General features: G+C 44.6%; 1 protein-coding gene across 1 annotated transcript; it reads right to left on the bottom strand.

Annotated features, from left to right (window-relative positions):
- On the bottom strand, positions 1-27980 carry ARMC7 (armadillo repeat containing 7). Its single transcript, XM_068264002.1, has 3 exons — positions 27857-27980; positions 13664-13807; positions 1-748 (listed from the first exon to the last, which is right to left on the bottom strand). The coding sequence occupies exons 1-3, from the start codon at positions 27939-27941 to the stop codon at positions 411-413; spliced, it is 567 nt and encodes a 188-aa protein (XP_068120103.1). The 5' UTR covers positions 27942-27980; the 3' UTR covers positions 1-410.
- Between the last annotated feature and the right edge of the window lie 12 nt (positions 27981-27992).

Genomic DNA, 27992 nt, shown 5'->3' with positions numbered 1-27992 from the left:
GCCGACTATAGAGAGAAGATTAGATCATATAACAGAGATAACACAGCTACTGTGCAATTAGGAAAAGCTGCAGTAAGCCAGACCACATTAGAAAAGGCATAGGAACTTATAGCATAGAAGAAATAAAGATAAACAATTTGTTACAGAGTCTCTTTAAGGCTGTTCCTCTGGCTTGTTACATTCAGAAATCTCATGAATTTCCACCTTAGCACAATGAAAGTTGTACAGTACCATTCGTGTGACAAGAAACGCATACATAATAATATATATATACACACACACACACACACACACACACACACACACACACACACACACACACACACACACAAACACACAAACACACATACAAACACACACATACATACATACATACATACATACAAACACATACATACTCAATTCTACAGTTAGTCTTTAGGAAGGGGGATTCCCAATGCAGTGTGTTGGCTCAGAGCTTTGGCTTCTTGTACTTGGGCATCAGTACAGTAGTCCTCCAGAAAGATTTTGGCCAGGTTGCTAAACCTGGAGTTGGCAGACACTGAAAAACGGAGCATGCACTCCACAACTGGAGGAGTGATGATTTCCGCCCGAGAAGCAGCAGTACACAGGTACATGAGCGCAGTCACAGCAGACAAAACAGTCTCCTCACGGCTGCTTGACAAACAATTAATAATAAGGCTTAAGCCACCTGATGACAAAATGTGTCTCTTAATGGTTTTATCCAAGCACATATTGCAGATGCCACCTAAAATAAGAACATATTATGAAATAGTTAGCCATCTTATACTAGAATCTTTTCAAGCTACTTTAATGAATATTCTTTCTCTTTATTTATATAGTGCCAACATTTTCTGTAGCATTGTACCTAGTAGAAAACAAATGTTGGGGAGCACAGATACATGAGAATTTTAAAACGCTGTACAATCAAGTCAAAATACATACATAGTTGAGTGGTTTGAGACATCACAAATACGGGTACATGGCCTATGGCAAAGTTGTACTCCTTACTAGATAACCTAAAAATGCACTGCCTCTAGGACTAGGTACAGGGCTGTGGAGTCGGAGTCGAGGAGTTAGAGTCATTTTTGGGTACCTGGAGTTGGGAAAAATTGCACCGACTCCTAATAAATTTAAACTGTAATTAAAAAAATCACTATAAAATTTTCTATTTCTCAAATAACAGCCATAATAAATAACATATACAGCAATAGCAGTGCTTAGTCCACAAAAATAAAATAAAACTTTCAAAAAAACAAGTTACTTGTGCTGCTGCAATAAAGCAGTCACCATATTTTTAAAGTCAGATAAACATATCTGATTGTCACTGTATATCTGATGTGTAAACAGGGATCATATATATATATATATATATATATATATATATATATATATATATATATATATGTATATATATATATATATATATATATATATATATATGTTACGACCAGAACCCGAAGTATGGCCACTTTGCGCTCTGGCCGGCCACTTCGGGTTCTGGCCGGCCAATATGCGAACTGGCCGCGGCGGTGCAGCCAATGTTAGAAATGAAATGATTCCAGTAAAGATTAATGTATGTTCTGGCCGTCTCGCTGCAGCCAAATGTTTCAAAAGTGCGTTCATTTAATGAAATAAAGCCGGCGGCAATGTAACAAATGAAGCCACCGGCTTCAGCTCTCTCTCCTCACCCCTGCCTCTCTCTCTCTCCTATAGAACACTGGGCAGCCGGCGGGGACATGCGTGTCCCCGAGAGTCGTTCGTCGCGCCAGGGCAGCAGAGCGGGGAGGCTGCAGACATTTCTTCTGCCAGTACCCGCTCTGCAGGAACGAACGGCAGAATACCCTGCTGCGACGAACGACTCTGGGGGGACACGCATGTCCCCACCGGCTGCCAGGAGAGAGAGAGAGAGAGAGGGCCAGGGGGGAGGAGAGAAAGCTGAAGCCGGCGGCTTCATTTGGAACATTGCCGCCGGCTTTATTTCATTAAATGAACACACTTTTGACACATTTGGCTGCAGCGAGACAGCCAGAACATACATTAATCTTTACTGGAATCATTTCACTTCTCACATTGGCCGCAGCGCAGCGGTTAGTTCGCACATTGGCTGGCCAGAACCCGAAGTGGCCGGCCAGAACGCAAAGTGGCCAAACTTCGGGTTCTGGCCGTAACATATACAATAAATAACATCTCTGCTATAAAAGTAAAGCCTAATGTGTAGTTGTATCACTAGTAGGGATGGGCAATGCAAATAATTTTGCGTTGATGCAGGCATATGCAAATTTTTGCACTCCCCTTGCTTATGAAATCAATTTGATATGTTGTTAAATTTGGGGTTGGAGACTACAAATGAAGTTATACAGTAGTAGAGATGGGCTTCTGAGTCATTCCGAGTAGCAAGCTACTCGGAATTGAAATGCTAATGAATCACTGATTAATCAGCTGTGACCGCGGGAGACAAGGGGTTAACTTTCCCAGAAGTCTACGCGATAGTCTGCACTCCATTATGCATCATAGGAGAACAGTGAGCCGTTTGCATGACTCACTACCACGCTTCCTCCCTCAACCCGGAAGGAGGAAGCGCGGTAGTGAGTTGTGGAATGCGGCTCACAGTTCTGTGATGTGAGAAGAGCGCAGACTATTGCGTAGACTTCTGGGAAAGTTAACCCCCTGTCACCGCTGATTAATCATTGATTCATTAGCATTTCAATTCAGAGTAGCTTGCTACTCGAAATTACTCAGAAGATCATCTCTTCACAGCAGTACTATACTTATGCACTCCCAGTAAAGCTGTTGTGAACCCACTGAGAATGTTGTGCACTTTGAACGCAAAGGTGTCGTCTCTCACCTGTAAACCTGGTTCAGATTGTGCATGATGAAAGTGTAATAGAGGAAGAATTCCCTCAATCTCCTGCAGGGTACCTGCACATCACTCTTACATGTACCCACAGAGAAATTGCCTAGGGCCTGATTGATGTTCTTTGTTTCTCTGTTTGCACCCTCTACAAGTACTCTTACCAACGACTAGTTCTGAATTCAAATTAACAGCTATATCCTAAATTTAGCTGGGTATGCTAATGCTTAAAAATTAGAATGTCCCAGCAAGTCTGTTTAACCTCTTGATGACCACAGGCTTACGCTTCCCTAGTGAACAGGCTATTTTTTTTTTTTACAATTCAGCACACTGCAGCTTTAACATTTTATAGCATGGCCATACAACTTAGTAGCCAAATGAATCTTGCCTCCTTTTCTGCCCACCAACACAGCTTTCTGTATAATTTATTTTTATTGATCTTATTATTTTTCTTTAAATTAAAAAAAGTCTATTTCAGCACTTTGCAATTGACAAGGTGTTAAAATCTCACCTAGGGCAGGCAGGTCCCCAAGTCCAGCCCAGGGACAAATGCAGCCTGCCAAGCCTTTTCTGGTGGCCCCCAAAGCTCTCTACAGTTGTCAATTCCACGCGGCCCACAGGCCGTAGGTGTGGTGCCGCATGCAGGGGACACCTTGCGTCTCCCCCTTTGCTCACCTGTAGGTGATCAGCCACCACTGTACAACTAGCAGATACTCAGTGTTCTCCCCAGAGCCTATTACCCGGGCGGAGCGCCCACCAGATCTCTGTTCCCGCCCGGCTGCTGTGATTGGCCGCTGTCTGCATCATAAATTCTTTCCTCCGCACGATAGACATGACAGCTTGGAACGCAAGCAGAGACACCATCTCCGCCCTCCTCCTCAGCTCCTTCCTTCCTATCAGCAGTGTAGAAGGGCGGGGAAATCTCATAGCAGAGAGAGGAACAGGCAGACCGCGGGAACTTTCAGCTGGAGTCTGCACTGAATAGAATGTGCGGTTTGATTTGTTATCTTTTGGTGAGTCACTCCCGCTGACTACTACAGTGGACAGACGCTCTTCTCTTCCTCTCCGTCAGAGCAGCATGTACAATGTCCCCTTCCCCAGGTCCTTCAGGTCACAAGAATGTCGGAGTCATCAAAGAAGTGTGGCAGCCGCATATTAACATATCAACATGTTTCTTTATTCTGGAGCATTCAGTGAGAGATAAGTGGTTTACAGAGGCTGTAAAAGTGCAGCTTTCATTCTGCCTCCTGTGTCTCTGCACTTTATCACTAGCTGACACTTGGTTTGCTAGCTATTAACCCCAAATTGTTCAGTTCCATCACTGTGATATCCAGCTTTCAGTATGGGCAATGGTAAAAAGTTTAGTTCAGCATTTTACATCAAGTTTAGCCTTTTTTTTGTCTCAGCAGTTAGTTATTTAGGTTGAGAAAGACATACATGCATTGAGTTCTGACAGAATACTTGTATGTTCACAAATCACTGTGCTGTACAGAACAACTGTAGTGAGAGGTATAAGGAGGCTGCTATCTTTATTTACCTGACAGCCTCGCTGAGCCTCTGCCTATAATACTTTTAGCCATAGCCCCTGAACAAGCATGCAGCAGATCAGGTGTTTCTGACATTGTTGTCAGACCTGACAAGATTAGCTGCATGCCTGTTTCTTGTCTGATTGAGACACTACTGCAGCCAAATAGATCAGCAGGGCTGCCATGCAATGTGTATTGTTTAAAAGGAAATAAATATGGCAGCCTCCATATTCTTCTCACTTCAGTTCCCCTTTAAACTAGCATGGCTTTTGCAAAGTCTTCGCTGGAGTTCTCACCACTCATGTCGCCTGCCCATGTGATCAGCTTTAAGTCAGCACTCCTCTGCAACTAGTGTATGTGCAGCAGCAGGAGTAACATACATTGCATGCAGGGATGGTGAATGGTGTCAGGTCATATATGTGATGATGGGGCTATGGCACTAAAGCCCCATTCACACAGGTGATTTTCAGGGAATCCTTAGAGCTTTGCTGAACGCCAGCGAACAGAGAATCGCTATGACAAAGCTGCCCTATGGTGGCATTCACACTACAGTTGCGATTTGTATAAGAATCACAAATGCACTGCATACAGCATTTTGTGAGCATTCGTAATGCGATTTTTGTTTCTTGAACAAGTTATCTTCCCACCCAGTAGCACTCAGTGTGATGCTGACCTCTCCCCAGCCAGTGTGATTCCCCAGCCAGTGTGACCCTCACTCTCCTTTCAGCGTTTCCTTACTTTCTGACCCAGCAGCACCCTGCGCAACCTTACTTCCCCACCCGGCTACTTTTTCATGCCACCCGGCTGGAAAATATTTCTGGGGAGAACACTGGATACTGATTAACAGCCACCACTATGCCAGCAGCAGTAACAGCCACTGATTAGCAGCTGCCACTGTGCTAACTGCACATGATAATGTCACAGTATCGAATGGCAATCAGCAAAAACTGTATTTAATTTTGTTAGTTTGCCCCCCTAGCACTCTCAAGAACAGCAATATGGCCGCTGGCTTAAAAAGTTCGGACACCCCTGACCTAGGAGAAAAAGTTAATTGGATATGGGCCTTTGCATCTTGCAATTTGACATGACAATATTACTCTTACGTCCACCCACAGTACCCTGTCAGCGCAACTCGCAGTACTCAAGTAGCGTGACCATTGCTACGGTAACTCGCATTGCTGACGATGACGCTCGCTAGTAATGTGCATTGCGGGAGCAATGGTCGTGCTACTCGAGTACAGGGAGTTGCGCTAATAGCGTAACTCACACTACTGCAGGCAGAAGAAAGGGTAATATTGCCATGCACTGTCTGTGCATGACAGTATTACCACAGGTAAATGAATCAACATCCACATCACACAGCTTTGTTTACTTAATTCAATTTCCATAGTAACACTGGCGCAGGTAATAATTTGCCCCATGAAATTGGAGGCTGTATTCACCTACCAGAAGCAGATGGTAGCAATCTGTATTGCTTTGGGTGCGCTTGTTCAGAAACGCCACTTATCTACTACCACTTGACTAAAACCTGGTACACAACTTCAACTTTGATTGGCCAATCACAAACCCATTTTTTCACCTCAATGTCTACCTACACAATCTGTTCATAGTAACATCTGTTGACCCTCATTATTATTCACTGGATTTATATAGCGCCAATATATTATGCAGCGCTGAATAATAAATAAGGTTACAGACAATGATACTAGGGGAGACAGACAACACAATACAGGTAAGTAAGCAATAAGATACACAATGCCAGACCATACACTGGAGAAGTAGTCCCAATAATACAAGCTCATGTAATTCTGAGTGTAGCATGCACAATTAAGTATGATACACAACGAGGGAGGGCCCTGGCAAAGGCTTACAATTTAAAGGGAGGAGGTTGTGGTGGCAGCTCCTCCATTCAAATCCCCCGTCCCGGGGGACTTCAGAAGTCTTCGGAAGCAGGGTCCTCCCGAAGACCGGCAGCTCCATACATGCACATTTGGGCTCCCAAAGACATTGAAGCATCCTTTTGGTGGCAGAGATAGCAGCATTTGACCTAATTTCTGCGGGTGATCCTGCGCTGGAACGGGCACCAGGAGAGGAGAGGGAAGGCTCATTAGGACCCAGAGCCTTCCCTCTCCTTAGGTAAGTATTTGTTGTTTTTTTAAGGGCTGGTTCACACGGGCTTCTGCCAAGCTTTTGCTTTAAATGCCAGCATTTAGACGTTAGCTTTTGAAGGCTTTTAGGAAGCGTTCAAGGCTAGCAATTCTGGTCTCTGCTATTGTTTCCTGGCGTTTACCGCCTCTGAAAGCAACATGTTGCTTTCAAGACTAGATGCAACGCTGGGATCTACCGCCAGGCTTTCATGAAAGCCTGCAAAAGCCAGCTCTAAACGCTCCCATTCACTTGAATGGGACGGCGGTAGATCCCAAAAACACCACATCTGAAACGCTGCGTTAAACGTCACAAAACGCCTGTGTGAACCAGCCCTTATTTAGATTCCCATTAGCTTTAAGGCTGAGAGCATACTTGTCTGTGCAGAAAACCATGAGTTTTCTGCCATGTTTATATGTTTGTTTTTTTTCCCCAGCGTTTGCGGATTTGCATGCATTCATGTTTTTCATGCAGGCATATACAGGTTTCTTTTTTTAAAACAAAAAATAATAATCCGCCTTTTAACATGAAGGAAAATTCAGTATCAAATATGTTTTGTAAGAAACAAATGCGTTTTTTATACCCTATAGGAAAGCACTGTATGAAAGTTACGTATCTCTGACTGCAGCAGTCACACACCTCAAACAAGCATGCAGCTAATCTTGTCAGATTTTTATCAGACACATCCGATCTGTATGCACGTTCAGGTTCTATCACTAAAAGTATTAAGGTGCGTACACACGCACTACTAAAGAGGACGGGTTCGTCAGACCCTCCCGCTGGGCGGTTGTTCTCCCGACAGTAGTGCGTGTACAGTCTGTCTGCAGACTGATAAGGCTGTTTCTGAACGATCCGCTGAGTGTCGGGAGAACGACCCGCCCAGCGGGAGGGTCTGACGGACCCGTCGTACTCTTTAGTAGTGCGTGTATACGCACCTTTAGAGGCAGGATCAGCAGGACATCCAGGAAACTGGTATTGTTTAAAATGAAATAAATATGGCAGCCTCCATATACAGTGGTGTGAAAAACTATTTGCCCCCTTCCTGATTTGTTATTCTTTTGCATGTTTGTCACACTTAAATGTTTCTGCTCATCAAAAACCGTTGACTATTAGTCAAAGATAACATAATTGAACACAAAATGCAGTTTTAAATGACGATTTTTATTATTTAGTGAGAAAAAAAACTCCAAATCTACATGGCCCTGTGTGAAAAAGTGATTGCCCCCCTTGTTAAAAAAATAACTTAACTTTGGTTTATCACACCTTAATTCAATTTCTGTAGTCACCCCCAGGCCTGATTACTGCCACACCTGTTTCAATCAAGAAATCACTTAAATAGGAGCTATCTGACACAGAGTAGTAGACCAAAAGCACCTCAAAAGCTAGACATGCCAAGATCCAAAGAAATTCAGGAACAAATGAGAACAAAAGTAATGTAATTGAGATCTATCAGTCTGGTAAAGGTTATAAAGCCATTTCTAAAGCTTTGGGACTCCAGCGAACCACAGTGAGAGCCATTATCCACAAATGGCAAAATCATGGAACAGTGAAGAACCTTCCCAGGAATGGCCGGCAGACCAAAACCAAGAGCGCAGAGAAAACTCATCCGAGAGGTCACAAAAGACCCCAGGACAACATCTAAAGAACTGCAGGCCTCACTTGCCTCAATTAAGGTCAGTGTTCACGACTCCACCATAAGAAAGAGACTGGGCAAAAACAGCCTGCATGGCAGATATCCAAGGCGCAAACAACTTTTAAGCAAAAAGAACATTAAGGCTCGTCTCAATTTTGCTTAAAAACATCTCAATGATTGCCAAGACTTTTGGGAAAATACCTTGTGTACCGACGAGACAAAAGTTGAACTTTTTGGAAGGTGCGTGTCCCGTTACATCTGGCGTAGAAGAAACACAGCATTTCAGCAAAAGAACATCATACCAACAGTAAATTGTGGTGGTAGTGTGATGGTCTGGGGTTGTTTTGCTGCTTTAGGACCTGGAAGGCTTGCTGTGATAGATGGAACCATGAATTCTACTGTCTACCAAAAAATCCTGAAGGAGAATGTCCGGCCATCTGTTCGTCAACTCAAGCTGAAGCGATCTTGGGTGCTGCAGCAGGACAATGACCCAAAACACACCAGCAAATCCACCTCTGAATGGCTGAAGAAAAACAAAATGAAGACTTTGGAGTGGCCTAGTCAAAGCCCTGACCTGAATCCTATTGAGATGTTGTGGCATGACCTTAAAAAGGCGGTTCATGCTAGAAAACCCTCAAATAAAGCTGAATTACAACAATTCTGCATAGATGAGTGGGCCAAAATTCCTCCAGAGCGCCGTAAAAGACTCGTTGCAAGTTATCGCAAACGCTTGATTGCAGTTATTGCTGCTAAGGGTGGCCCAACCAGTTATTAGGTTCAGGGGGCAATTTCTTTTTCACACAGGGCCATGTAAGTTTTGAGTTTTTTTTCTCACCAAATAATAAAAACCATCATTTAAAACTGCATTTTGTGTTCAATTATGTTATCTTTGACTAATAGTTAACGGTTTTTGATGAGCATAAACATTTAAGTGTGACAAACATGCAAAAGAATAAGAAATCAGGAAGGGGGCAAATAGTTTTTCACACCACTGTACCTCTCACTTTAGGTTCCCTTTAATGAACTAAAGCCATGTTTTTCAGTAAATTACTGCACTATTACCACATGTGTGAATTTGGGAACAAAAGTGCAGTATTTTACTGACCCATTATTTTTTACTGAACAGGTCTTAGTGAAATGAGCCCAAGGGGACTTAATGTACCAAACTCCGGTAAAGTTGTGGTGTGCAGGGTGCTCCCCCAGCACTAGTAACAGTACAATTGCAGGTCAACTTTACTGAAGTAAAGTAACACCTGGCTCTATGTGAGATAATACATCCAAATGAAGGGGAGTTAGAACAATAGTGAGTTGTTTTAAAAGTACGGTAACTAGTCTGACAAAAGACCCAGGTGTACAGCAAGAGTTGATCTAGAAAGTTACAGAACTTTTCTATCATTGGGTAAGATGAACACGTATAATTATACAATACGATAGAACTGCATCAAGATGTGTTAAAGAGAATCTGTACTGTGTAAATCTTACATAAATAAAAGTACCAGCCTGTTTGCAGTCTTCTCCTAGCCTTCTCTGTGACATTTTCGCTGCTCCTGCTGCTTTCTTGGTGATAAAATCACCTTTTAATGCATTGTTTTTGTAAACAATGAAGATGGCCACCAAACAGGAAATACATCATCAGAGCATGTGTCGCACCGAAAAAATGGGCGTGGCTGCGGAGCAGGATGTGGGCGTGGTCATGGGTGGAGCCAAATTTACATGAACTTAGCAATGGTGGGACATTAGACTAGGACTATAATAAGAATTAGATTGCGAGCGCCTCCGACACAGGTGCCCCCCAGTTTAGGTAGTGACAGGGACCACCAGTTCAGGTAGTGACAGGGACCACCAGTTCAGGTAGTGACAGGGACCACCAGTTCAGGTAGTGACAGGGACCACCAGTTCAGGTAGTGACAGGGACCACCAGTTCAGGTAGTGACAGGGACCACCAGTTCAGGTAGTGACAGGGACCACCAGTTCAGGTAGTGACAGGGACCACCAGTTCAGGTAGTGACAGGGACCACCAGTGTATGTAGTGACAGGTGCCCCCTCACCTTAGTGACAGGAGCCCCCCAGACCTTAGTGACAGCAGCAGCCAGAGCCCATAGTCAGACCTCAGAATCAGCCCGCGACCAGTCAGCCAGTGAGAGCGGGTGCACGGTACTTCGTGAACACCACGCTGCATATGCGGAAGTGATGTCACTTCCCCGTTTCAGTGTGGTGTCCGCGAGGTCCTAGAGCCTGCACCCACTGGTCGCCGGCTGATCGGAGGTCTGACACTGGGCTGCCTGCTGTCACTAGCGTATTTAAAAGAAAGTAAACTGCGCCTGCCAAAATACAAACAGTGAGTCTTTAAAGTGAGTATTCGCTACCACAAAACCTATTGTATTAGACCACGTTGCTGTGACAGCACTCCTCTTGCAAACCATTACATTTGCTAAAATAGCTGGAGGGGGAGTGGGGACTTGGGGACCGACCCCCCCCCCCCCTCCGCTGGCCAGGAGCGCTGACGTCACTGGGCAGCGGGATGTACGTACGCACAGAGTGAAGGAGAGCGGAGTGTCGGGACGCCGCTGCCGCTTGAAGGGTGAACGATATTGGTGGGCTGTTGTGCCCGAGATGCCCTTTATTCATCTATTCACGTGAGTGCGCTGGATTGCGCATGCCTTTGTGACTTTTAAAACTGGATTACATTATGTTTGTTTTTTAACTGTTTTACATGTGGAATTGTGTAATAAACCTGGATTTATATGGCTATATGAAAAGGCAAGTGTGGAGGCTGTGATTTATAGTTGGCCGCTTGAAGGCTGCACGCTAGACCCACCTGGACTCTGAGGCGGTGTCCATCTGGTGAGCTGCTAGGTTGGAGGGGATTGTTTCTCACTAAGAGTGGAGCACACCAATATCACTTATGCACGTGTTGGGTGGCGTGGATGCAATGTGAAAATTGAGACTGCAGCAATGCACTATGTGCAGTTTTGTTTTTTGTCTTAGTTTAGATTGCAAGAGGAGCGCTGTCACAGCAACGTGGACTGCTGTCACTAGGCAGCGGGGGGCGGCCGGGAAGGGGGGGGGGGGTGTCAGGCGCCCCAATTTGCCTGCCGTGCGGACACCCATGTACACAATGATTGTCTCACATTTGCAAAAAAAAATAAAAAAAAAATCTTATTGATCCCAAAGCAAACTGGGTTAATATTTTAAAAAGAGAAGAGTCAAAAGTATTATCAGGGCTGTGGAGTCGGAGCAATTTTGGGTACCCGGAGTTGGAGATTTCATAAACTGAGGAGTTGGAGTCGGATGATTTGTGTACAAAATCCACAGCGCTGGTAAGTATTAGACTAAGGAGTCGGAGTCAAGAAGTCAGAGCCATTTTGGGTACCCGGAGTCGGAGGTTTCATAAACTGAGGAGTCGGAAGATTATTGTACCGACTCCACTGCCCTGAGTATTATGCTCGGTCCACACTTGTCCAGTTGCAGATCGGATCCATTTCAAACAGATCCATTTTTAAAAAAATAAATAAATAAACAAAAAAATTCTCTCCCCGTTCTGCAAAAAATGTCCTTTTTGCAGCATACATTTTCAGTCCGAGGAAACGTATCCCCAGCCCTGGCCATGAGGGGGCGGAGGGGGTGGGTCTGCGCCGAACTAGAGGGGGTAGCAGCAAGGAAGGGGGCAGCGGGCACAGCGGCGGGGTCGGCCCCCCCCACCTGGGTCCCCAAGTCCCCCTCCAGCTATATGTGCAAATGTAATGGTTATGCAGCGAGTGGGGAAGCTTACCTTCTTTCCGTTCCACCGCTCGCCGCGTGGCTTCCTGCATTGCCGCCCTCTATACTTCAGTGGGATATTTTTATACTTGCAGGAAGTCACGCAGCAATCGGAAGGTAAGCTTCCCCGCTCGCTGGATACAATTACATTTGCGCAAATAGCAGGTGGGGGAGCGGACCCCCCTCCCCGCCGCTGTGCCCGCTGCTCCCCTTCCTGGCTGTTACACCTCAGGCTACCGGAGGACACCTATGGGGGTTACGTGGAGGAGCAGGCAGTAGGCAATCCGGATCTTCCTCCGTTTCTGTGTACAAAATAGCCTGTGCAGAGGGAGATCCATTTCTGTATTGCCTTGCCCTACCTCTCCATGTATCCGGGGTCCGTATACTCCCGACAAATCCGGACCCTCCATTAAGTTTTTCAGAGCGGTTTCATCGGATCCATTTTTGAAGAGGGTGAAGATGGCCACTATTTTTACCATTGGTATCAGTGGCTCTGGTTTTGGTCCAGGCCCCAAAACGGAGTTACGGATACGTTTTTAAAACAAATGTGAACCGAGCCAAACTGGATAACATAGGTCCCTCTAGCTCGAGCAGGAAGCAAATGCAGTATTAACCGCTTCACAACTGAGGGGTTTTACCCCTTCAGCATCCAAGCAATTTTCACCTTTCAGCGCTCCTTACATTCATTCGCCTATAACTATCATTACTTATCGCAATGAAATGAACTATATCTTGGTTTTTTTGCCACCAATTAGGCTTTCTTTAGGTGGGACATTATGCCAAGAATTATTTTATTCTAAATGTGTTTTAATGGGGAAAATAGGAAACCATTGGGAAAAAAATTATTTTTCAGTTTTCGGCCATTATAATTTTTAAATAATGCACGCTACTGTAATTAAAATGCATGTAACTTTTTTGCCCATTTGTCCCGGTTATTACACCATTTAAATTATGTCCCTATCACAATATTTTATTTGCAAATAAAGGTGCATTTTTTTCAGTTTTGCGTCCATCCCTAATTACAAGCCCATCATTTATAAAGTAACAGTGTTATACCCTCTTGATATAAATATTTAAAGATTTCAGTCCCTAAGGTAACTATTTGTTTTTTTTATTACAAAAAAAAAAAAATGGTAACAATTGGGGAGTGTGGGAGTTAATGAGTTAATTTCTATTGTAAAATAATGTATTTGTATCTGAAAAATGTTTTTGGGTGTAGTTTTACTTTTTGACCACAAGATGGACACAGTAACGTTTTGTAAATGCGTCCTGCAAGCGTAGGAAGTAAGCTTGCAGGAAGTTCAGGGAGGCTGGGAAACTGTTTTTTTTTTCACAATGATCACGCTGCTTCTCATAGAAGCAGCCGATCATTGCTGGGGGGGCAGAGATCAACGAACGGGAATGGTTTTTCCCGTTCATTGATCTCCGGGCAAGCAGGCGGCGGCGTGCACGAGCGCGGGAGCTCGCACGTGCGAGCGGGAGCACGGATAGCGGCGACAGCGGGTGCGTATATCTACGCTCCGGGCGGGGAACTGAATTCCAAAGGAGCGTAGATATACTGTACCCGGGCGGCGAAGTGGTTAAATAATGGTGGTCTTGTAATAATGTAAAGATGTTTTTCTGCCTCAGGACCAAGAAAACCCACCATAATTCGAACAATAATGAATCCTTTGTTGTTTTCCTGGTCTACTGAAAACAAAAGTAAAACGTTTTGGCTTTAGTTTCACTCTTATCACCAAAACATACCTATTCCAAATTCCACTAGATTTTCATTGTCTTCAGTCAACATGTCCATAAACAAATCTGGTACTTGTAGCTGCTGGAGATCTGAGAAATTGTTTGGATCATAGGAGAAGTTGGCTAGGTTTGCGAGGACCTGCTCCTTGGCTTCTATATAATAAACACAAAATGCAGGAGTCATTATATAGAATTCTTAAACCCTCTTATTCCATGTAATGGGCAATATGATACTTTGGCTTTAGACATCCAAAACACACAAACAGACATTCTGTAAATGCAAGAAAGTTGCATCATATTGCTAAAACTAGCTACCAATAAATTAACCAGTTCACAACAAAACAAATTTGTTGCATCCAACCATTTGTGTATGGTTTCCTGTCTATAAGATAATTTTGCATTTGCAAGCCCTTAGAAGATAGGAACAACCTCGGCACTGTGATAGTTTTGCAGCACTTTTTATGTATTATTTTTAATTATTTCTCACATGTATTATGGTATTCATTTCTACAAATTTTTTTTCTTGTTATCTTTTTCTTTCTTTTAGTTTCACTAATGTTTTTTTTTTTTCAAGCAGTTTGCAAGCTTGTTCTCAGATTACCTCTTTTTGCTTGTACTCCTTTCCATCTCTCTCTTGTAATTTACCTTGATCTGCACTATAGTGCATGATCTTTTTTTTTTTTTTTTTTTTTTTCTCTCTTTCATCGTTTCTGCTTGCCATCATCTTTTCAGGATTTTTTGCTTTTTTTGGCTTGTTGTTTGTATTTTTTACCTCTTTTTTCAGTATACCCCCTTCCCTACCTCTTGACATTTTCCTCTTTTTGTCTCCCCCTTTCTTTTGTAGCAGTTTTTATTGGTAATTTTCCTTTTTTTGCTTTCACATCCTCTTTTCTCTTCTCTCTGGTCTTACTTACTGCATGGCTCCCCTAGAATTCATTTTTCCTGTCAAATCCATGGCAGCATACTATGGGTTAACCCCGCCCCCTACTAATCAGGACTGGTAACTATAAATGTTTTACCTCCAGCCTAGCTTACTGCTTTTTTCACTTCGTCCCTGATGGTCAGGACTGGTTGTGCGTACATTTTAAAAGTACAAGTATTTTCTTTTAGTCTTACCCGGCTGTATTATGCAGTCACCCCGCAGGGTGCCTCCCCTCGCGTGAAGCTCCCTCTAGATCCTCTAAATGAGTGTGTGAGTGGAGACCCCTCTTTCTTGCTGGTCATTCTTAGGGTATTGGATTTAATTACGAGCAGCAATGCAGCTCTATGAGGGCAGTAGCAGCACTGAAGAATACTTCCTGGTTCAGCTGGTCTGCGTTCCACAGACAAGATGTGATGTCAGAGCCTCAGGAACAATCAGCAAGTCAGGCTGCAGAGCGGGCTCCCCTAGAATTCATTTTTTTCTGCCCAGGGTGATCCAAACTAAAAGACCCTTGATTAGTGGACAGAGCTTCAGGCATTTGCAGAATTTTCTCAGACTGCAGTCAGCCATGGCTCATTTCCCTCTGATTGGCTGTGGACTTGTACATGTAGTTTGATATTGGGTGTTAGGTAATTGGGTATCCTTGCAACTAGTAACACAATTGGTCTTGGTCCTGATAAGGATGGCCATCTGTTGAAATGTGTGGGCTTTTCTACATACTTTACCTAACTTGAGCATCACTAGTGGATGCATGGATGGAAAAAGTTAGACCCGAATTACTGTGTGCAGTACTCACAGTGGGGTACATAAGAAATTTGACACCCAGTGCTGATTATTTACAGACAACCCCCACCAAAAAACAAACAAACAACTTTTTTTGATGAGAGGGTCGACGGGTTGGGGCACCAAGCATGTTGCTGCACATTTTGGGGGATTTTTGGGGAAAAGGAGTCGTCAGGATGTGGACGGAGCTAACCATTAAGAAACTCTGTAGTCTATATAGTGCTGCAGAAGATGTCAGTGCGGCTGTATATAAATACACAATTATATTGGACAGACTATGACTATGGTACGATTAGATAGTGAGCTCCTCTGAGGACAGTCAGAAAAGGGGGACACATACAAAAGAGGGGGATGCAGAGGGGGGATAAAGAGGTAGAGAAACAAGACAAAGATCCTGGTGGGAGAGGAGAAATGGCAGGAAGACCTCTCACCAGTGCCGTTTGGAAGGGATATGCTGTTAAAAGAAGCCACTGAAATCTGAAAAGAGGAAATGGTCATGGGGGAAAACAACAGGGTGGGAGGAGCAGCTGGGAAAAGACAGAATATTACCCACAATTAAGATCATCTAAATTGACAGAAATCAGCTGTCAGCACCTGTAACATTGGCTTCTGCAGCAGCAGACTGTCCTGCATTATTGATTTATTACTCTGATCAGGATAAATCAATAGTCCAGGGCATTCTGGTATTACAGCAGCCAGTGCACGTGACTACTAATGACAGGCAACTTCTGAAGCACTAAACACATCCTGGCACCTCTCCTTGCTAATGTCCCAGCTGCAGCACAGCAATCATTCTCTCTACTCACCCTGCTGCTCTGCACATTCACTCAATGCAGGCTGTATGTAGAAGCTTTCCAGAGGCGCCAATAGAATAAAAGTCACTTAAACGAGCTTAAAACCGATGGGGCAGTGGTGGGCCTATCCCATCCATGCAGACAAAGCAAACAAAGGAAGGACTGTGGCATCAACAGTCAAACAACAATTTATTTATACTCCACAGTAAAAATAGGCAACGCGTTTCACGGGCTCAATCCCGCTTCATCAGGCCAATCAAAAAGGAGCATACAGCTTATCAGCATCAAAACCACACAGAGGCGCTCAGTGTGGTTTTGATGCTGATAAGCTGTATGCTCCTTTTTGATTGGCCTGATGAAGCGGGATTGAGCCCGTGAAACGCGTTGCCTATTTTTACTGTGGAGTATAAATAAATTGTTGTTTGACTGTTGATGCCACAGTCCTTCCTTTGTTTGCTTTGTCTGCATGGATGGGATAGGCCCACCACTGCCCCATCGGTTTTAAGCTCGTTTAAGTGACTTTTATTCTATTGGCGCCTCTGGAAAGCTTCTACATATTGCTAAGTCCACCCTTGGTGGAGGGTTGTACCCATCTTCTTCCCATCTACAGAGAGCGACTTTTAATCCTGAGTGGGGTCGGGTTAATCTCCCCACCTGCCTTCACAGTGGTTGCCTAATGGTAACCCTGGTTTGTGAGTATTAAATTGTTATATTACTCATTATTCATTTCCATCTATACAATATCACACTATTGGGCTCTTGGTGTCCCCCCTCCCTTTAACTCAATGCAGGCTGTGTGTAGGGAGTGAGAAGACACATTGTTCACCGGACAGGTAGGGGTGCTAAACCTAGTGCAGGAAGTAGAACAGTCCCATGCACTGCCTGCTGCTATTTTCACAAATGTTTCCCAAACTATGAAAAAAGGTCCCAGGTGGAAGAACACAGTGGCTGAGCACCACACCGGCACTCCTAGCCATGGCTACACCTGGTGTTATGAGCACCTGCAGCCTTGTGTTAGGTACGCCACTGAGTACTCAAGCCTTGTATCAGACACTAGATAATTCTCAGCCATGGCGGCCAGTCCAGCTGGCTCTGCCTAGAATCTAGCAAGTGTACAATATTTCCTGATCCCCCTCAATTCATTGGCCAGAAATCCACCTTGTGGATCACCTAGGCTGAGGGTATTGTTCGCCAACTCATCCTACCCGTTTCATGCTACTTTGTCAAGCACTGTGCCGTTGTCCTCTCCCTCCATGGCAACAGAATGGTGTCTCTAGTTTTCAAGTTAGTGACGTGTCTGTACAGCACTGGGCCCCGAACTGTCAGCCAACGGATAAATCCTGATCCCTGCAGGTGACAGCACTTATACATGTGATTGCACCTTAAAGTGAATCAGAGATGAACTTTTACTCATTGCATAATTGTGTTCCTTTCCTATTGTTTATAGGGCATTCCTCAAGCCAAATACTTAGTTTTTGTTTTAATACTCTGAGGCCTAGTGCACACCGGAGCGTTTCCGCTGCGGTTTGCGATCTGCTTGCGAGTGCGGATCCGCTAGGGTAATGTATTTCAATGGGCTGGAGCACACCAGAGCGGGAGGCGTTTTGCAGAAACGCATACTCCCGGGCTGCTGCAGATTTTGGATTGCGGATGCGTTTCTGCCTCAATGTTAAGTATAGGAAAACCACAAACCGCTCTGAACAACGGCACTTCAGAGCGGTTTGCCAGGCGTTTTTTGTTACAGTAGCTGTTCAGTAACAGCTTTACTGTAACAATACATGAAATCTACTATACCAAAGCCGCTACACAAAACCGCAAAACGCTAGCTGAAACGCTGCAGAAAAATAAGAAAAAGCGTTTCAAAATCTGCTAGCATTTTGCGGATCTGCTAGCGGTTTTTGGTGTGCACTAGGCCTAATTCCCTATAAACTAAACAAGCCCTGCCCGCAGTTTTCAGAGAGCCTTGGCAGTAGCAAGGGCTCATGGGAGCTCAGTCTGGGCAGGAGGAGGGTGAGGTGTTACTAGCCACTGATTTCAGAGGCAGAGGGGAGGAGGGAGGAGGGGATTAGGTTTTTTTCACAGTCTGAGTGGTGATGGTGCAGATAAGCTTGGCTGTGTGTAATGTTTACAAACAACAAGGCTGCTGTCATTGTATCACAGGAAGAAAAAAATCATATTCTATTAAAGCTGTATGCAGACAGATTTGCTGTTTTAGGCTGCTTTCACAGTTAGACGTTACAGGCGCACGTTAGTGCAGCCTGTAACGCAGCTCACTGCACAGTAATGAAAAGTCAATTGGCTGTTCACAGTGCCCACGTTGCGTTACATTGTAACGCAGCACGTCAAGTTAAAGTGCTGCATGCTGTACGTTATAAGCGGCTAAGCCGCGTTAGACTGTTTGCACATGCTTAGTAGTGTTGGAGGAGGAGGTCTCCCCTCCTCCTCCTCGGCCAGCCACATGGCTAATTAGTGCAGTGTTTACTTCCTGGAGCAGCCGCTCTGTGCGGCGATTGGCTGGCGGGACCACGTGATGCCGCATGCCTCCAAGAGTACGCATCACGGACGTCAGAGTGAGCTGCACAACGCGGCTCAGTGTGACGTCCACATCCAACACCACCAGGCGTTGCGTTAGGGGCACGTTATGCGACCATAATGTCCCCTAAAACGCAACGTCCTGGTGGGAAAGTAGCCTAAACCATCTAAACTGTAGACAAGTTACTTGTTATAGTTAGTGTTTCATCTTGGATCCGCTTTAACTCTATTTTGTGGTTTGGGATTATAATTTGTGAACTGGTGGCAAGACAATGACTAGTGAGTGACTGCAGTGCATGAGCAATAAGTATTTGCTGTAATAATCCAGAGATGAAGATCTATACTGAAGTGGCTTAAAACAGATAATGTCACTGTTTTGGAGATATAATTATTGCACTGCCACTATGGATACATAGGGCCTGATTCACAAAGCGGTGATAACTCAGTTATCACGCCTAAAAGACTTTAGGCGTGATAACCTGTGCACTGCTGAGTTAGCACCGTTTTGTGCTGTTTATCACGCAGAAAGTCCCGCGCGCAAAGTTTTGCGCACACAATCGCACAACTCCGCGCCCATAGGGTTTAATGGGCGCATCGCGTGCACTACACCGCGCGCCGCGCGTGAATTTCGCTCGAGTTTCATTTTATCACGCCTAAACTGAGTTTAGGCGTGATAAAGGGCTTTTCACAGGCGTGCAAACACTTTGCACCACTTTGTGAATCAGGCCCATAGTCTTAAATTGCAGTCAGAAAGAGATAGCACAAAAATTGCATAGCATCAGGTTTGCTATATGACTTTCTTTTGTTCGCATCAATTTAACTCCAAATTGCAAATTCAAAAAAAATGCTGCATGCCATATGCTTGGGTGAAAATCAGATCACACCACTGTGAACAGGGCTCGACCATTACTGTTAAACACAATGCTCTCGCGGTCAGCTAAACCCATGCACGATTGTGTTGAATTGACCGTCAATCATTTCCAGTTTATTCTTACTCAATAATCATTTTGGTGCATATGTTTGTCTTTTTTTTATATGGTTTCCCCTCTTGGTCATGTCCAGAACGAGTACGTTACCAAAATAGGTTTCCATGGGAAATGCATCTGCTATCCAGAAAGATGCAGCAGGTTGGGACTTTGCATTGCATTTCCTGCAGAGCAGCAGATGGATCCGTTAAAGCGGACCCAAACCAAACCGTTTTTTTAATTCAAAATATTTAGTTGCACCACTCTGACACATACAAAGATAAATAAACCCTCCTTTAAGCCTATGAGCATTTCAGTGCATGCTTTTCACCCTTCTCTTTTCATAACTAGGGTTATACAGGTGGCAGCCATTAGCAATTCCTCCTTTGCCGGATACCACCTACTCCACCAGTTTGCCGGATTCTGTCCCGGCAATATGAAAGGAAGGGAGGGGTTCCTCCAATAAATGTAAAATATTTTATATTTGTCATCATGCAGCTGAAAAAAGGCTGCTATTTATTATAAGATAGAAAATAGATTTTATTTCTGAAATCTTGTATTTTTAATTTGGGTCCACTTTAAAAGCAGCAACTGGAAGCAAAAACTGTTAGCTATTAACATTAGATCAGTTTTCATGTCTGTTGCCACGCAGCAGAAAATGTACCTAGAGTGGGATGTAAAAGTTTGGGCAACCTTGTTAATCGTCATGATTTTCCTGTACAAATCGTTGGTTGTTATAATAAATGTCAGTTAAATATATTATATAGGAGACGCACACAGTGATATTTGAGAAGTGAATGGAGAAATGAAGTTTATTGGATTTACAGAAAGTGTGCAATAATTGTTGAAAGGAAATTAGGCAGGTGCATAAATTTGGGCACCACAAAAAAGAAATGAAAATCAGTATTTAGTTGATCCTCCTTTTGCAGAAATTACAGCCTCTAAACTCTTCCTCTAGGTTCCAATAAGAGTCTAGATTTTGGTTGAAGGTATTTTGGACCATTCCTCTTTACAAAACATCTCAGTTCATTCAGGTTTGTTGGCTTCTTGGAATGCTGTGTTCTTTTTCCTCCATGCATAACGCCCCTTGTTATGACCAAATGACTCAAATTTAGTTTCATCAGTCCACAGCACCTTATTCCAAAATGAAGCTGGCTTGTCCAAATGTTCTTTAGCATCCCTCAAGCGGCTCTGTTTGTGCTGTGGGCGGAGAAAAGGCTTCCTCTGCATCCCCCTTGCATACAGCATCTCCTTGTGTAAAGTTCGCAGAATGGTTGAACGATGCACAGTGACGCCATCTACAGCAAGATGATGTAGGTCTTTGGTGCTGATCTGTCGGTTGACTGACTGTTCTCACCATTCGTTGCTTCTGTCCGAGATTTATCTTGGTCTGCCACTTCGAGCCTTAACTTGAACTGAGCCTGTGGTCTTCCATTTCCTCAATATGTTCCTTACTGTGGAAACAGACAGCTGAAATCTCTGAGACAGCTTTTCTGTAGCCTTCCTCTAAACCAGTGGTTCCCAACCTGGGGGCGATCGCCCCCAGGTGGGCGATTTGGGTTCTAAGGGGGGCGGTAAATTTGTGGGGGGCGACCAGTATGAAAAGGCAGAACAAATAAAGTGTCGCAGTGTCACTCGTTTTTAAGAAAATTATGGGCAAAAAATATGATCTGTATAAAATATGCAAGTGTGCATGATAGAGTTGCGTAATTCCTCAGGGCTCGTTGGTCACGCGCCGGTGTAATGTCAGATATTGCAGCCCGGAAGCAGCCTTCCTCACTGAGTATCACGCATGCTCAGTTGGAATTTAGATATTATTTACCTGAAATATCTCCGCTTCCGCACCACGTACACTCCCGAAATTTTCAGGGAAGGGAGGGGACCCCCAGATCTAGCTCTGTGTCGAATTGCAGCCCCCGAGCCCCGCTAGTTCCCGAGATAAGTTTGCTGCAATCAGTCTTGGGAACCAGCGGGGCTCGGGGGCGGCAATTCAGCACAGAGCTAGATCTGGGGGTCCCCTCCCTCCCCTGAAAATTTCGGGAGTGTACGTGGTGCGGAAGCGGAGATATTTAGGACGTTTTACGTAGCTGCACAATTTAATGGGTCGCAGGCTCCTACTGCGCATGCGGGGCTGCACAACGTGCAGGGCTGCAATAGCTGACATTACACCAGTAAGGGAATTGGCGCAAAGTAGTTGAGTCACCGGCTATTTTTAGCTGGCAAGGTCACAGCGCTACCCCCTCCACTGGCACCACCACCTGGCGTAAGTGTATACCGTACTAAGAGAAGGGGGGCGACAGGGGTGAGTCGTCTTCCCCTAAGGGGCGATACCTCATAAAAGGTTGGGAACCACTGCTCTAAACCATGATGGTTAACAATCTTTGTCTTCAGGTCATTTGAAAGTTGTTTTGAGACCCCCATGTTGCTACTCTTCAGAGAAAATTAAAAGAGGAGGGAAACTTACAATTGACCCCCTTAAATACTTTTGCTAATAATTGGATTAACCTGTGTATGTAGGTCAGGGGTCACTGAGCTTACCAAGCCAATTTGAGTTCTAATAAAGGTTTTGGAATCAATAAAATGACAACAGTGCCAAATTTATGCACCTGCCTAATTTTATTAAAACAATTATTGCACACTTTTTGTAAATCCAATAAACTTCATTTCACTTCTCAAATATCACTGCGTGTCTCCTATATGAAATATTTAAAGTGAACCTCCGGACTAAAAATCTACTCAGCAAAATTGAAAAGGCTTGGTGTTTCTTTAAGAGTTTCACAGCATCAGAACTTTGTTTTTCTTACCAAAGCATCATGTTTAGCTGCATTTTTAGCTAAGCTCCACCCATCAAAAAAAAAAACCCCTGGGCTTTTTTTCCCTGATGCTGTGCAGAACATGATGGGATTTCCTATGTTGTTATTTGCGTTGCCTAGCAACTGGGAGAGATGCTCAGGACACAGGACAGTTGGAACTGTGTCTCATGCTCCCTGTCACCTCCTTTCAACCAAAAAGATGGCTGCCCTCATGAAATCAAACATTTGCCTGTTCTTTTAAAAACAGGGTGAGTAAGAGATTATATTACCTATCTATTTTAATTAACATAACTAATGTAATTTAATGACAGCATTTTTGTTTAGGCTGGAGTTCCTCTTTAACTGACTTTTTTTTATCATAACAACCAACGCTTAATACAGTATCAACCAACGAGTTATACAGAAAAATCATGATAATTAACAAGGTTGCCCAAACTTTCGCATCTCACTGTAATGGGTAAGTTTTCTTTACAAGTGGGAACCAAGCCTTAGGATTTGCCTTTAGGTAAATTGTGGCCATGGGCAAAAATAATTGTTGGGCCTCTTAAATGTTACTTTTGTTGAGTCGGAATCGAGGAGTCAGAGCAATTTTTGGGCACCTGGAGTCAGTGGTTTCATAAACTGAGGAGTCTGAGTATTTCTGTACCAACTCCACAGCCCTGATAATAAGTAGTATTTTTGTTTGAATCAGTGTTTCCTTGTTTGGAAACCCAGATTATGCTATGCACAGCAGTTGAGGACCATTACAAGCAGAGAAAGTCATCAGGTTACATTCTGTCCTCCGCTCATAACAGTGCTCAACTGCTGTGCATGGCATAATCTGAGTTTCCAAACAAGAAAACCTAGATTTAAACACCAAAACTATTAATACGTTGAAGTGTAAAAAAAAAAAGAAGCGGCATTTAGCACTGCTGTATGCTTGTTATTTAATGTGACAAAGAAAGAGCATTGTTGGCAGGAGTATGTAATCATACAATCTTAAGTCCTACCGTACATTGAGGTGGAGATGTGGTAAAGGGGGTGCTGGGCAGGAGCCTGTCAGCCATTTTGTACTCACGCACTTCTTGCAAGGCTAATTCACAGCCCTGGAAAGGACTCTTTCCGGTCTCCTGTACATTGATACTCTACAGAAAGGTAGCATCGTGTGCCCCACCCACCAATCGGAAATAGTCCTGTCCAGTGCTGTGGATTAGCCTTGGAAGAAGCATGCAAGTGTGGAACGTACAAGTGTAAGCATCCACTGTTCCACACCTCACCTTAATCTACTGTAGAACTTAAAGAGAACCCGAGGTGGGTTTGAAGAATATTATCTGCATACAGAGGCTGGATCTGCCTATACAGCCCAGCCTCTGTTGCTATCCCAAACCCCCCTAAGGTCCCCCTGCACTCTGCAATCCCTCATAAATCACAGCCACGCTGCTGACAAACAGCTTGTCAGAGCTGGCTGTGTTTATCTCTATAGTGTCAGTCTGCTGCACTCCCCACCTCCTGCAGAACTTCCCTCCCTGCTGATTGGAGGGAAGGGACGGGGGCAGGGACCGGAGCTATGCAGGAGGCGGGGGAGCAGCTGAGACTGACACTACAGATGTAAACACAGCCTCACAGCACGGCTGTGATTTATGAGGGATTGCAGAGTGCAGGGGGACCTTAGTGGGGTTTGGGATAGCAACAGAGGCTGGGCTGTATAGGCAGATCCAGCCTCTGTATGCAGATAACATTCTTTAAACACACCTCGGGTTCTCTTTAAGATTGTATGATTGCATACTCCTGCCAACAATGTTCTGCTTGTCACAATAAAAAAAGCTGGGATGCAGCTATTTTTGTGCACTATTTCCATACTACTCTTCAGTTTCCAGAACACAATCTAAAACCTTAAAAAGAACCTGGAGGTGGGAACATTACATTTAAAAAAAACTATGCTACCTGCTCCGGGGGGCTGAGCGGATCAGGTAGCTGCCAACTCCGCTGCTCTGTTGGCCCGCAGCTCTTTAGTTTCACTTTTGTGACCTGGGGGGGGGGTCTCGATGCTGGAAGGAGAGCGAGCTGCTCTCTCAGCGTGCAAGGTGGCGGGGGAGCGGCAGGGGGCATGGCCAGGGAGAGACAGCTGTCCAATAGCATCTGGGGAAAGCGTGCAAGAAGGCCCCAAGTGGGCATTTTGTGCAGGGAATCCCTCTCCTCCTTTCCTCTCGAAATTAGAGACAATCATTGTCGCCAATTTCGGGGGTGGAGATAGCGCAGCGGTGGGGGCAGAGAGCGGGAGGCATTTCATGAGGCAGGGAACGTGCTTCTGTGCCCCATTTGCCCCCCCCTCTACCACAGGTACACTTTAAAATACAGAGGTGCTTGCTGCCCAGACTCCTGCCATTCCTCCATCTCCACCACTCTATTGTACTGATAGTGCCGGCATGTCTTTATCTACCTAAGTGCTTAATAATAAGTTGTGACCTCCACAATCCGTGAACTGGACATCACAAAAAATGTACGGGCCTTGAGCAATTTCTGCTAGGTAAATACTAGCTTTTCATAAGGTGGCATGACAGGAGGTGAGTGTGGGCATGTTTTTCAGCTTCTGGCTACTCTGTTCAACCATAGACTTTTTCACCCAAATTATGGAACTAAACAGATTCCTGCATAGGGCTTTTGTCAATCAGCTTAATTCGATATGTAGAAAATTGCAAAGTGGAATTGTAACAGGCCCAGCTGCAGACAATCAAGATACAATGACTTCAAATCCGGAGATCCAGTGACATCCTTCTCACTGTGTAGAATTGATTCACTATGGGAATATTTAATTCCTTAAGCAAAAGGTGAATAATTTTAAATAACTTTAGTTTTACAAAAGCAAAATAATATTTAGTGCAGCGTCCCCATCAATCTGCAGGAGCCCTGGACAAAAGTGACAGGTTCTCCATCCAACCAGTTGAGTCACAGCTTCTATCAATCCCAGTGTCCCCCGGGACTAGACGTTTCAGATTAATGGAAAGGCAGATCAGAAAAACTTTATTCACCAAGCACGAGAGTTCAGGAGATTGATAGCCGAAGGATAAAAACTGTTCCTATTTCTTGAGGATCTGGTGGAGAAGGGCCGAAACCACTGGCTTGATGGGAGGCGACTGAAAAAGTGGTGGCCAGGATATGAGGGATCGTTGGCAATCCTCAGTGCTCTGGAGCGCATTCTGTAGTTGTAGAGGAGGTCCGAGTGGGGAGGTGGGGACTGGCGTAGGTTCCCGATGATCTTCTCTGCTGATCTGATAATGCTCTGTAGTTAGTGTCTGCCCCTGGCAGAGAAGCCAGCATACCAAACCAGGATGGAGGAACAGAGGACAGATTCAATTGTGGAGCAGTAAAAGCTTGTCAGATGTTCTGGGGCCATATCAAACTTCTTCAGTTGGCGAAGAAAGAAAAGTCTCTGCTGCGCTTTCCTATGGGTGGAGGTGATGTTTTCCTTTCAGTTCAGGTCGTTTGAGATGGTTGTTGCTGGGAGACGGATGCAGGGTACCCTTTTGACTTACGTGCCATCAATGTACATAGGAGGTGGGGGTGTTCCTCCTACAGTCAATGATCATCTCAACAGTTTTGGGCGGTGTTTAGGATCAACCAGCAAATTTGATGACTTTGACAAAGTCTGCTGTGGATCTGCAGTTATTCCTATAAAGTGAAAACAGGATCGGTGACAGGACGCAGCCTTGTGGGGCCCCAGTGTTGGAAACCCTTGACTGTGAGGAAATAGTGCCCAGCTTGATAACTTGGGACCTTTTGGTAAAGAAGTCAGCAATCCACAGGTGTAGGGAAGGGTGGACCTCGAGTGCTGCAAGGTTTTCCTGTAGTATGGGACTGTGGGATCTCGATTTATGTATATAGTTTTTATATCTGGATCAACAGGGATATGTGAGGGAGAAGGCTGGTGTTGTACTTTGTTCTCTGGTTGAACTCGATGGACGTAAGTCTTTTTTCAACCCAAATAACTATGTAACTATTTGCAAATACAGGTGCACAATAAGGGGAGCACTACGTAAAAGGCTATGACGGAGGGAAGCACTACAAGAGGGCATAATAAAAGAAGCACTATTGGGAAGATAGAAGGATGAGAGGGATCTTATAGAAATGGAAGCACTGCAGGGGTATTAACCTCCTTAGCGGTAATCCCGAGTCCGGCTCAGGGCGGAAATCCACAGCTCAGAGTGGAAATCCCTGAGTAATGCCTGAGTGAGTTATATGCAGGAGCAGGGCTGGTTTTCTCATGAAGCAAGGTGAAACATTTGCATCAGGCGCAGAGATTTCAGGGGCATCATTTTTGTACTATGTGTACCTTCCTGAGGAGGAGAGTGGCTGAGGGTGAGCAGTTTGTCACAGACTCACAGCCAACCAGTGTGCTACTGTGTTGAGCTCATTAAATAAAGCAGAGTAAATTATTGGGTTGTGTGCGATCATACCAAATCGGGGATGGGGGCACATCCTCACAAGTTTGCCTCAGGCAGCAAAAAGTCTAGACCCATCCCTGTGCAGGAGCTGCTGTAGTTCTCTCTGTGTTATGTTTATTTTCTTGCTAAAAGCTTGGAAAAAAAATAAGTTTTTTTACAAACAAAACATGGAAATAATCATAACGCCGGAGAGTTTGAAGAAACCAGAGCTTGAAGTACTTACTGAAAACAAGGGAAGCAGGCATAATAAGATGCCATCCTCATGCCCAACGCTCTCGTTCTCCTCCGTCCCTCGTTCTTGTCCGTCCCTCTCCTTTGTACTCTAAATCCTCCGCCGCAGCTCAGTCCAGGTTGGCGGAGTCCAGGTTGGCGGAGTCAGGTGGCAGTGCGCAGGGCCAGGTGTTTTCTGCACATGCACAGAATGGCACAGTGACGTCACTGTGCCATCGTACACACACGCAGAGTGCTCCTGGCTGCGCACGACGAAATGGACTGAGCTGCAGCAGAGGATTTAGAGTACAACGGAGGGGGCAGAGGAGAAAGGTGGGGGGGATTGGGGTGGGTTGAGCGCAGTGGGCATGAGGATAATACATTATAAATAAGTACGTCAGCCTCTGGTATCCTACCAGTGGGCCCCTATGAGGAAGGTAGCTCTGGGGGAGTGGTTATATTAGAAGAAAAGTATTGAGGGATGGGGCATCATGAGGTGTAAAGCACTAGTCCCTTTTAGGGAAGCACGCCAAAATCTTCTACTAATCACAAATACCCTCAAAACATTACTTCAGTTTGCACTCTTCAATAGAAGAAACAGGAGTGGGAAAATATTTTCACATACCATTTGCACTTGCTGCTAAGAGACTGGCCATGCTATCGAACTAGAATGTCTTTCTATAGTTTTATATACAAGTTTACTGTCACATAGGTTACGCTAACCAGTTCGGAGTAAATAATACAGGGAGGAAAAAACTTCACCTATGCTGTCTGTGTCTTGAAACTCCGTAACCAAAGCCTGTAGGTACTGAAACCGATCCGCAGCTGCGCACTGCTTACCGCTCATCTCGTCTTCCCATCAGCAGCACGCTGCGTGCTGTGCTGCAGAGCGCAAAGC

This window comes from Hyperolius riggenbachi, chromosome 12 (assembly GCF_040937935.1).
Source record: "Hyperolius riggenbachi isolate aHypRig1 chromosome 12, aHypRig1.pri, whole genome shotgun sequence".
Lineage (NCBI taxonomy): Eukaryota > Metazoa > Chordata > Amphibia > Anura > Hyperoliidae > Hyperolius > Hyperolius riggenbachi.
This window is presented reverse-complemented; position numbering and strand designations above follow the sequence as displayed.